Source organism: Musca domestica, unplaced genomic scaffold (assembly GCF_030504385.1).
Source record: "Musca domestica strain aabys unplaced genomic scaffold, Musca_domestica.polishedcontigs.V.1.1 9, whole genome shotgun sequence".
NCBI lineage: Eukaryota > Metazoa > Arthropoda > Insecta > Diptera > Muscidae > Musca > Musca domestica.
In genome coordinates, this window is record NW_026712435.1 from 9,208,599 (window position 1) to 9,220,753 (window position 12,155).

Genomic DNA, 12,155 nt, shown 5'->3' on the forward strand with positions numbered 1-12,155 from the left:
AATTGTCAAAATACCGAATATAGGGAGGGCCTATATGAAGACCTGGACATGCATTGACGATTTTCTGTCACAGACTGCAGTTTCCATTACTACGGTGAATAATGACGCTAAAATCATTAAAATACCGAATGTAGGGAGGTACAGTTATATGTGGGCTATAGGAAGACGTGGACCTGCATAGACGATTTTCTGCTTTAGGCAGTAGTATTCATTACGAACTTCAAACGCAAAATTTGAAACAATTCCGGTGAATAATGTCGCTAAAATCATCAAACTATCGAATATAGGGAGGTACCGTTATATGGGGGCTATAGGAAGACGTGGACCTGCACAGATAATTTTCTGTCTCAGGCTGTAGAACTTCAAATACCAAATTTGAAATAATTCCGGTGAGCAATGTCTCTAAAATCATAAAAATACCGAATATCGGGAGGTACCGTTATATGGGGGCTATATGAAAACGTGGACCTACATGACCCATTTATGAACTGCATACTGGCAAAATAAACATGTGTGCAAAAGTCTAGCCATCTATCTCAATTTGTTCGAAAGATAGCGTGATTACAACAGACAGACGGACATCGTCTTAGAATTTTACGCTGATCAAGAATATATATACTTTGTTGGGTCTGACATTGGCACTTACGACCAAATTGAGCTTAGAAACAAGTATGACAAAATTTGGTGAAAATCGGTTTAAATATAGCTATAGCTCCCATGTGTATTGTTCATCCGATTTGTTATATTTTTTATTTGTTGTATGAAGTTTTACTAAATATACAAAGGGGTGTATTGTATCATTAAATCCAACCCGCTCGACTTTTAGGCTGTCTTTACTTGTTTTAGTTGGCATTTTGTGTAATATAAGCAATTAGTAATGTTATTTTGACTCTGTTGTCCCATTTTTATTCTTTCATGACGCCAACAAAAGCTTTTGGGGCGTCATCTGTTAGCAATTGATACTATAAATTGTTTACGCGACATCTGTTGCGAACTTTGTAGGTTCGGTGCCCTCATAAAGCTTTTAAGATAATAAAAAAATGCATGCTGGTGACATCTAGCGAGAGCTTCGATTAGCACCAACTTAACGAGTTCTGAAAAGCATAAATAGATGGCGGTTTACACCTTAGCGTTGCAAATTGAGAAAAATTGCATAAAGCATGAAGAATAACAATTTTGATAATTAGATTTGTTTTCTTTAAATGTCTGCCCCCACTATTATAAGATTTTAATTTTTAATAAAAAAAACTTGATTTTTCATAATAATGAAAATAATAACTGTAATATAGATTTTCTGTGATTGATTGAAATAAACAAATTGAAATTTTTTTTTTACTGATTGTGTTTTTCCTTTTCAAATGTCAATTGATAATGCCAATTTATAATCCTTAATCTATGACTTGGTAACTTGCAAATGAAATTTAAAATAACAGTATCCATTTATTCTGCTACATTTCTTAACAATAGAAAGTACGATCCACTTGTTTTAATCATCTAAAAAAAAAAAGACAACATAATTTAAAATATTTGATAAATTTTTATGGTTTTATTCTTACGGCCATTAGTGTCGGCAAGGTCATAGTAGTGAACCAAGATATTTCCATGAAGAAACTTCGATTGGAGCGAAGTATCATCATACGGGTAAGTTCCTGAAATTCCTTGGATTCATTGAACCAATCGCAGCTGAAGAAAGCATATGGAATTTTTTCGCACTGTGTGGGAGAAATTGGAAAGTTATGTTTAACTTAATCTTATGCTATGCTTATGTTAGAACTTTTTCTGGGGTTAACCTGATTTAAAATGATTTGTTTGAAGTGTAAATAATGGATATGACAATTTTAGTCCAAATCCTGTTTTTATGTTAACATATAGTTAGTCTAAACTGCCTAAAATAACATGAACAAATTATAAAACCATTTTTCTGAGCTAAGTAATTGCCGCGGCTGACTTTATTTAAAAATTTATTAGAGGAATACATAACAACTAACATCACCGATAATGCTTCCTCAAGATCTCAATCAAGTTTCCTTTATATACATATGTCAACGTCCCAGAAAAGACAAATAAAATTGGTTTAACTGAGATAGGCAAATAAAAACTGGTATCGAAAATAAAAGATAGTTTGTTAAACTACCACTCGTAATAGGAAAATATTTTGCATTTTATTGAAAAAATAAATAAATGAATTATAATAATAAAAAATGTAAATTGCAAATGCCAGTAAAATTGTTTGGAGGATTCACTCTTATTGGGGGGCTAAGTCTAAAATTTCAGGTACTTGACTGGTTATTTATTGTGAGTTTCAAGTACCAAGTAATTTGAGTTTCAGACACCGAACTAAAATAATTTGAAACAGTTTTGTAGAAAAATGTGGCTAAAATCATCAGAATACCGAACATCGGGAGAGGGCTACAGGAAAACGCTGACCTATAAGTCAATGTTCTGCAATTGAAGTTAGAGCCCATTACAAACTTAAATTACCGAATTTTTAAGCAACAAATAATGAATAGAGGTACAATTGGTCTGTTCCAGAACAACAAGAATGTTAATATCAAACTTTATAGCTCTACGCTAATAATATGGGCTATAAATATCTTGATTTCAACAGACAAACGAACAATTCATATTCTATATATATAGAAGAGTTTTTGAAAAAGGGTACAAATTATACTAAAAATAGAATACCTTATATGGACAAACAGAATAAGCTAGGATTTGGAATGAGAGTCAGGATAGAGGATAGATGCACCAAAGGAATTTTGGAGATTCGAACTTTAGGTGGTTCTGGAAATGTGTACTATTATTATACTATATGATACTAAATTTCGTATTGCGTGAAGGAATTTTGCTGAAACTCCGATATTTGATATTGATGATTGAGAGAAGGAGGTAGTTTTGGACATGGTATTGTGTGAAGGAATTTTGCTGAAATTCCGATATTTGATATTGATGATTGAGAGGAGGAGGTAGCTTGGACGAAAAGTATGTCAATATTTAGGAATTGCATTTTAGAATAGAGCTGGAATTTCTGCTGGTATATAGTTTTAAGAGACTGAGGTGGATTGTGGAATGCGTATTATGAATGTTCGAAAAGTTCGAAAAAAGCAGCTAAGTTCGGTCGGTCTGAACTTTTAATACCCTCCACTATTTGGGAGGAATTTAAAAAATTTCAGAAAAAAAATCAAAAACTATCACTTAAATGAAAAGCGTTATATGGGGACTATACGAAGACCTGCTTACGAAATTTTTTGTCATAGTCTGAAGTACCCATTAAGAACTTCAAATACGAAAGTTGAAACAGTTCCAGTGAATAATGTCGCTAAAATCATGAAAATACCGAATTCGGGGAGGCACCGTTATATTATCCCCCATATAACGGTGCCTCCCGGAATTCGCACGTGGACCTGCATACGAAATATTTTGTCATAGACTGTAGTACCCATTACGAATTTTAAATATTAAATTTGAAATAATTGCGGTAAATAATGTCGCTAAAATTATGAAAATACCGAACATCAGGAGGTACTGTTATATGGGGGCTATACGAAAACGGGGACCCACATGGCCCATTTACGAATGTAACCTGCCTACTGGTAAACTATGCATGAATTCAAAATAAGCTTTCTGTCTCCATTCGTTCAAAAGATAGCATGATTACAAGCAGGCAGAAAGACGGACCAGAATATATATACTTTGTGGGGTCTATTATTAATATTTCGAGGAGTTACAAACGGAATAACAAAGACAATATATAAGCTACATAAAATGGTGGAGGGTATAAAAACTTGAGTAAGAATAAAGTGTATCGAAATGGGGCAGCTAAAAAGTTGGTATGAAGTTTTTTTTTTTTTTAATTTTGTCCAGGAAAGAAGGAACAATTGTGCATTTTGAGTACTAAAATAAACTGGTGGAACTATGTTGACTTGTTTGTTCGGGATACCATAGTATTTTGTTGTTGCCAAATTGTCAGGCTTAAACCCTTTATTGTTGTTTATTAGTGGAGAACGATGGCAATGTTTATCAGGGGGTAAACCACCGATCCTCATCAGGGATATTCTCCCCAGAAGTTATTAAAAATAACTTCTATGACAAAAAACTTTTTTTACCCAAGTGACGAGATCGAAAGCTCAATAGAAACGGAACAGAAAAATTAAAAAAATTAAAATTCTTTTTGTAAATTGGGATCAATTAAAAGACCAAACGTCTTTTCCGTTTGAGCGTTTGTAAGACACTGAATTTATTTATTAAAAACATTTCTTAAGAACTAGCTGTGATAATATGACTTAACCTAAATTATAACTAATTGTAAATGAGAGAGAGAGAGAGATAGATACCAACCGTACACATGCATATGCACCATGCCACCATAAACCTTAGGGGGAGGTCATACACACGCATAGCTATCTCACATGTGGCAAGCAAACATGCTGCACTTGCTTATCAGTCTGAGTAAAGATTACATCCCATAATCTAACTCCACCATAACACATGCAGCAATTGAAAATTCTGTATTATTTATTTCTAACTCGAAGGTCTGCTCACCACATTTTCTTATCTTATTTCATGTGGACTGTATTAAGAAGATCCCAGTTTAACAAATCCCTCTCATCTACACTAGGTAGCCCCGCTATTCTCTTTTATTATAAAAACATGTTCACTTATCCGTGAACACTTTTGGAAAATCTTCTAGATCCTACAACCACACTAATAAACATTTTCATCTTTCTCCACTTGTTATGCTTTCGTTTTACATGAACGAAGTAGCATAACCATGTAAGTTGGTTTTGTCTCTCACAACAAAAACCCCTTCGTCGACCGTGCCTTGTCTATTAATAGAAAAGTGTTGGCTTGTTTGTTCCCTTTCTAAAATTTAAAGGTGGGCTATTCGCGGACACTTGGTAGTTTATTATAAAAACCAAATTAAAAACAATTTCGTTAAATACAAAAGATTCGAGTGAAAAAAATTGTTTTGAGTCAAATAGTTAATATAATTGCCTAGCAAGGTCTTCCCTGCAAATGCGATTCTCATCGACTGATTGGGAAAATGTAAGCAATGCCTCAACTGAACGTAGCCACGCGAATAGTGCACTTGTACTTACGCTAATAGGATCATGGGAATTTATATATTTTTTATTATAAACTAAAAAAATATTACCTCTGAAGTTAATCGTTGACCATTGTAGCAGTACAGGACAATTTCATAGCCAGCTGCTGAGATATACATTATCATTCGCACTAAAGTCATTAAGTCGGACTCCTGAAAACAATAAATAAATACAAAGTAAATAAACATTAACTACAAAAATTCAATAAAATAGAGTACGCACCAATCCGACGCTCATTTGAAATAGGACTATTCCCCAAACCAACAAACTCAATAGGAATTGGGTCAGACTGATATGCTTGTAAATTTTGCGTAACTCATCTGTGTAGCTGTATAAATGAGTAAATCAGTAACAATAAAATGTTAACCCTCAAATAAGGTTTGAATAAAACGTACTCAGAAATCCGCTGATATTGATAAATGCAATATCGTAGATATTCTACCCGTCTCTCTTTGGGCACATCTGCAGACGTTGAGTTCTCAATTAGCATATTCAGTACTTTGACAAGACCAACGCCATGTACAGAAAGAACAATGAAAACGCCATCAAAACTTACAGCACCTTTAAATCATTTCAAAAGTCAATTTGAATTCTCCAATAATGTAATCGTAATAATAAAACTTACACATTCCGGAGATATAACAGGAACAAGTGCCGAGGAACATTTGAATATGATAGTAGGGAAATGACATGCCCTTATCCTTCCACGAGGGATACACAGATGGGAAAGCTGAAATTTAGCGAAAAAACTTTTGTTAAAAATTTCAAAGACAAATATAAAATACTTAATGGCCCGGCCCGCGTTGCCGGTCCGTAGTTTTTGTCTATTATGCATATTTGTCAAAGCATAATTATTCACAGATATGACTGATATAAGTGTTCACATACAATAGTCCAACGGATTGGTATCCGCAGATTTTGGTGGTAACCATTCTTGGGTAGCGCGTGCTGAGTGCGATGGTGCCTGTTGGAATGTCAAAATCTGCGGCCAAAATGTTTGTGTGCCCAAGGCTTTAATACATCCTCCAGAATATTTTCGCGATAATATTCGGCATTTATTCAGATGCCACGGTCGATTAATACGAGCGGAGAGCGATGATCGGTTATTATGGCGTCCACACCATCACCATGGCCGGCGCTTGAGTTCTGGTGGCCAACCGAAGGTGAACATTTTCAGCCGACCTCTTTGGCAAGTAAACACGATCACTGAACCCCTGTATTTCACCCCGGCTACCGAATCCACATAAATTATTCCGATTTAAGACCCCTAATTACTTTATAGAGACAATAATTACTTTGTTTTAGTCATCAATTATCTAGAAAACGTAGCCCCATTCTACCAATACCCCAACACAATATGTTGCAGGGAATAAAACATTAGCATTCAATACTCGGATGGGCTCCATGAACTATAAATGCTAGTGAAATTGGTCATATCATATATCATATCAATACCCACAATACTTTATTACGAAATTGTCCTGCCTGCTGAGAAAGTATTAATTTCTACAAAATTTAGTTTTACAATTCAATTCGTTCGAAAAATTGTAATAGAATCGGTTTAGATTTTTAACATAGAGTTCCAAATGAAATTACAACATTAATATATACTCTATAGTATGGAGGAGGGTAAAAAATAACTAAAATCTGTAAAGTTTAAAAAATACATATTATCTTCAAACTTATTGTGCAGAATTATGGAAATTTCTAAAGTAATTCTTGGTTCTGGGAGTCAAATAAATACGAAGCTTATAGAAAACACGCCAGTTCAGTCGTACTCCCACGTTTAGTTTATGCAAGACATGTATAACCACCTACGATTTCGAGGAATAATATGCCAATCACTTTATTCATACATTGTGTAGGCCACAGTTTCCACTTTTAGTGGGGTTTTGGTCCAATCGAAATCCCACTTTTAAAATATGTCTGTTGAATTTGTATGTAAGAATGTAGTAAATGTTTATCTAGGCATGATATGTCACACATCTCAAGGGCAAACAATTAAAGTTGGTTTTTATCATATGTTCTAGAAAACACAAAAGCTTTTTTATATAAAACCAGCTGGCCCGGTCCGCGTTGCCGGCCCGTAGTTTTAGTCTTTAATGTAAATTTTGTATAGCATAATATTTCACAAATCTGGCTCATAAAGGTGAACAAAGTTTAACATAAATATTGATCCGACTAAATAGAAATAAATACCTATGGAAGGAGGGCAAAATAATTACAATAGCATCTCAGATTGCGCTTTAGAGTCCGCAAGAAGTCTAAGTTCTTGTTCATAGTAAAATTCAATGGCGAATCAACAATGCCCATGTTGTTGTCCGCCAATCGGCGGCCCTGGGGATTATATGGGAACTGTACCAATATTTTTACCTATGTTAAAATTTTTATGTAAGATGGTTCTCTACTCACAAAGTAGCCTAAATACTGCAAAATCAATTGGAAAATTTGGTCAAGACCCTCGAAATAGAAAAGCCAAGATGCCAAATAAAGGCCAAATCAGTTGAAAAACGTGGCCAAGATCACGGCCATAGCTGAAATCAAGAATATATTCATATGAGGGTTATACCAAAACGTAGCCCAACCAATATTCTCTTGGGGGTTACAAATTCAATAGAATACAAAATTTTCTTTTCTAACCACACTTAAGATGTGAAAGTGGACTTGGGGATACTCCAATGGGAACTTTACTTAAATAAATTCTTATGGGGCAATTATCTGTATGGTGGTTCCATACTCCATGGTGGCATAAATACAATTTTTAACCAAATCAATTGATGAATGTGTTCAAGACCAATATGGGCCCTACTCTGAAAATTTAAAATTTTATGCGAAGAGGTTCTTTACCTCCTTAAAAACAAAGATGCCAAATAAGGGCCAAAATATGAAAAAAGTGGCCAAGACCCCAAAAATAGCTTAAATTATACGATGGTTATATAAATATGAAATCGGGTTGTACCCTTATCCGTGAGTTATGATCGATATCATGACCTGCAAAAGCGATTTAAGGTATCCTGAATGTTTAGAAAGAATTTCTGGAAGGATAGAAATCCTTTTCTTATTAAAAGTCCCATTCGCTCTACTATTTTGCACCCTTTAAATTTGCGTTTTACTGATTGTACTCCCAAAGAATTTTTCATTTTGAGCTCTCATTGGACGGATTATTGTCACATAAAAGAAGTAGGTCCACGCTTTTAAACGAGCCCCATTAGGCTTTTTCGGTCATTTTTGTTTGTTTAAATGTGTTCGCATCTTCCAGGTGAACCACGATGTAGGCCTTGGAGTTGAAAGGTAGATGTCAGTTAACATCGTATATCGCACTTATTTAATTTTTTTGGTGAAAAATTGTATATAGTGAAAAATTATTCTTTATTTTGTTCATAAAAAATCCACTGAATTCAATATGATAATACAAATTGAAAAAAATTGACAAAAGAAGAATAACAAATTGAAAAAATCTTCAACTTGTTCGCTGATTTTTTACAGCAAATGTTAAAAGATTTTTACAAAGTTTGTCAAAAAAATTTACTATTATTTTAAAATTAGATTCCATTTAAAATTTTTTTTTCGATTTTTTCCCGATTTGAGAATTTTTGCAATTTTTTAGCGATTTCGAAAAAGTAATTATCTTTTAACTTTGGTGTGACCGCATTAAATTATTTCGAAATCATCTATTCCGTTTCGCCACCACATAATTCGTAACCCGCCATCAATTTCAGTTCTCAAGAAATCAAGTCAATTAAATAAATTGGCATTAATATTCGAAGTCAAAAATAAAATATAAACCAGTAAAGAAAGTCTTAAAATCGGGCGGGGCCTACTTTATGATACCCTACACCACTTTGCTAATTTAGTAGAGGTCCACCTAACAATTAAAAGTTTTTATGGGAGAATTCAATCATACAAGCTGTGATTATAATTATTATTTAAAGTTCAAAGGACTAAATATGCCGAAGCATTTGTCTCTTTTAAATTCGGACATGTGTTGCCCATTTGGTGCACGGATGAACAATATATATGGAAGCTATAGCTATATCTGAACCGATCTTCACCAAATTTGGCATACTAGCTTCTAGACTCAATTAGGTTTTAAATGTCAAATTCCATCCCATTTAGACAAATATTAGATGTTTGGTGCACAATAAGAGGTAAATCGGATGAAGTTATATATGGGAGCTATATCCAAATCTGAACCGATCTCGATAAAATTTAGCAAAGATATTTCTGAGCTGTATTTGATATATTTCCCCAAATATTATTGTTACAGAGTGCATATTACGGCTGCGGAAGGCAAAAATAACAAATCGGATGAACAATATATATTGGAGCTATAGCTATATCTGAACCGATTTCGATCAAATTTGGCATACTTATTTTTAGGCCTAATTTGGATGTATATGCAAAATTCCATACTATTCGGGCTGATATTACACGTTTGGTACACAATAAGAGGCAAATCGGACGAAGATATATATGGGAGCTATATCTAAATTTAGACCGATTATCAATAGGGTTCGTCCTTGGGCCAAACAAATGATCTGTGCAAATTTTCATCTGGATCGCGCAATAAATGCGACCTGTACTTTGTTTACAAAAATACGTGGACAGACAGGCAGACAGACGGACGGACATGCATAAATCGAGCCAATGAAGTTTCCATCGATCTGAAACCATTTTGACTCATATGAACGTCAAATTTTAAGATATTGATATGAATAACACAAAATGGTCTTTAGGAGTTGTACAACTCATTTTGGCCACGAAAGGCTTTGGGTCGTATATGAAGAACGAGGAAGGACAGATTCGATGTGAATAGGACTCCCAAGATATGTTGTGAAGAATTTCTGGCGTGTGGCTCTGAAGTGCTTCATACAATCGCTAGCAGCTTGTATAGCTTATTTCTGAAATGACATCTCTGCACTCAAAAGGAACTCGGTTATTTCTATGTCCTTTTCGTCCTTCATTTTGTTTAACCGGAAGATAGGTACCAAACAATTGATTTTTCGACATGAAAATCTTCTACAAAAATGTTGCTCGCAAATTGTAGGTACGACTCTCATGGAAAAGATAGGGATATTATGAAATTTGGATAAAACATATATTAAGCCAGTAAGTATAAATCGGGAGCTATATCTTAATCTGAATCAATTTCCATTTTCACCCGATTTGACTTTTTAGCCCCTCAGGTCATTCTATAATAGTGACATCAGTACAAGATATTAGACACAGCCAAAAATACCTTTGATAATTTTTTGAGGTATTTTTTTGTGTTTTGGCAATTTAGTTGGATTTTGTTCGTATGTGCCGATAATATGAAAATGTTCGATAAAGAGATCAAATTTCAATACCCTACTCACGTTGATTATATGTTTGGATGAGTTTATTCATATGTATGCTTTTGTCTAAGGCCTACATAAAGTCGGTTAAGAAGACTACTTTTGACAACAGTTTGACAATAAACTCAGTAGTTTTTGAACTATTGTGATTTGACTTATTTTGAACCGTTATATGGGGTCATATCAAAACGGGAATTTTATGCTACAAGGACTGTTATCTATTGCAAGTCTTAAATATCAAATTTGAAATGATTCGTGGGTAAATGTGACTAGGTTTATCAGAATACGGAATATCGGTGGATATCGTTATGTGTGCGATATAGGAAAACGTGGACCTATTTATCAATGTTCTGCCACCGGAGCAAGAACCTGTTATGAACTACAAATACTAATTTTTTGACAAATCCATGGAAAAATGCGACAAAAATCATCAAACTATTGAATATTACTATCGAAAGCGTGGACCGATATATCTCATTATACAAACCGTTGTGAAGCTCTACGTCAAATATATGTGGGCTGTATCGTGATTCAACAGACATACAGACAGATCGAATTTTTCGAATTTTATGCTGATTAAATATATGTTATGGGATCTACGATGAATACTTACGGATGTTACAAACGGAATGATAACATTAAAATAGCCTCCTTTTCAAGGTGGAGGCTATAAACACTAACAGGCTTCTTTAAAATCAGATGCGCATTAAGAGCTTCAAACATGTCAATCTATCCGATCGAATCAGTAACAATAGGTAAATTCGATACAGTTTCGATTTAAATACTTACGGAGAACAAACTCATAATTCGGTGTTTCCTTCCAGGTATGATATATGTTCTGAAACAGTGCCATGAAGAAGTAATTGCTTATAATGGCAGCACAGCAACAGATGTAGAATATCAATTGGCCATTTATGTTCTTCCAGCTGGCATCAAGGATTTCATCAATTTTTGCCTGCAGCCTCTCAGACATGGGAAAATCTTTTCAAAAACAGTATTAAAAAATGCACATAATTACAAAAAATGAATTTTATTCTTACTCTTATGGAAAATGTCAATTTTCCTAATATATTCATGAGTTTGGGCCTTGTACAGTAAATAGTATAGACGGCGTTGTATGAAGAGATAGTAAACCATTTTGATTACCGAAATAAGTGTTTGAAATCCAGTGCAAACACTCTGTAAGATGACAAAGTTTACTCACTTAAGTTTAATAGTTAATGAAAGACGTGAATAGGTTTACCTCTGCAATTTTTGGTATATCCTTGATACTCTCAATCGTATAACACCAATGGCCATAGAAGGAAATTACGCTCGAAACGACCAAAATAATGTTTATTCTGAAATAATAATATATTATGAATAGGCCTTTTTTTCGAAGTTAAACAAGATCTACAGGGTTGCCCATATTCGAGGGACCCATGTTTTTTTTTAAATCAAATAAAAAAAATAAAAATTTGGCGGTTGGCAATGTTAATCATTTAATTTGTTCCAAGTAGATTTGTTTACATCAATTTTTGAATATGATATCTCTCAAATGGCCGCCTCTGGCGTTGATGACGTATTGTGCCCTTTTTGCTGCATTTTCCATCGTTTTTGCCAACATTTCGTCCGGAATAGCGGCTATTTTTTCACGAATGTTGTCCTTGAGCTCTTCTACGGTCCTTGGCTTGTTAACGTAAACCACAAGAAGAAGTCAGGCGGCGTCAAATCG

At 34.2% G+C, this 12,155-nt stretch overlaps 1 protein-coding gene across 1 annotated transcript; it reads right to left on the reverse strand.

The window, feature by feature from the left end:
- Positions 1 to 1,370: 1,370 nt before the first annotated feature.
- Positions 1,371 to 11,849, reverse strand: LOC101900131 (odorant receptor 63a). The gene is made up of 9 exons (XM_005178125.3): positions 11,685 to 11,849; positions 11,482 to 11,620; positions 11,231 to 11,422; positions 5,731 to 5,835; positions 5,501 to 5,666; positions 5,328 to 5,433; positions 5,156 to 5,257; positions 1,557 to 1,712; positions 1,371 to 1,494 (listed from the first exon to the last, which is right to left on the reverse strand). The coding sequence occupies exons 2-9, from the start codon at positions 11,576 to 11,578 to the stop codon at positions 1,441 to 1,443; spliced, it is 978 nt and encodes a 325-aa protein (XP_005178182.2). The 5' UTR covers positions 11,579 to 11,620; positions 11,685 to 11,849; the 3' UTR covers positions 1,371 to 1,440.
- Between the last annotated feature and the right edge of the window lie 306 nt (positions 11,850 to 12,155).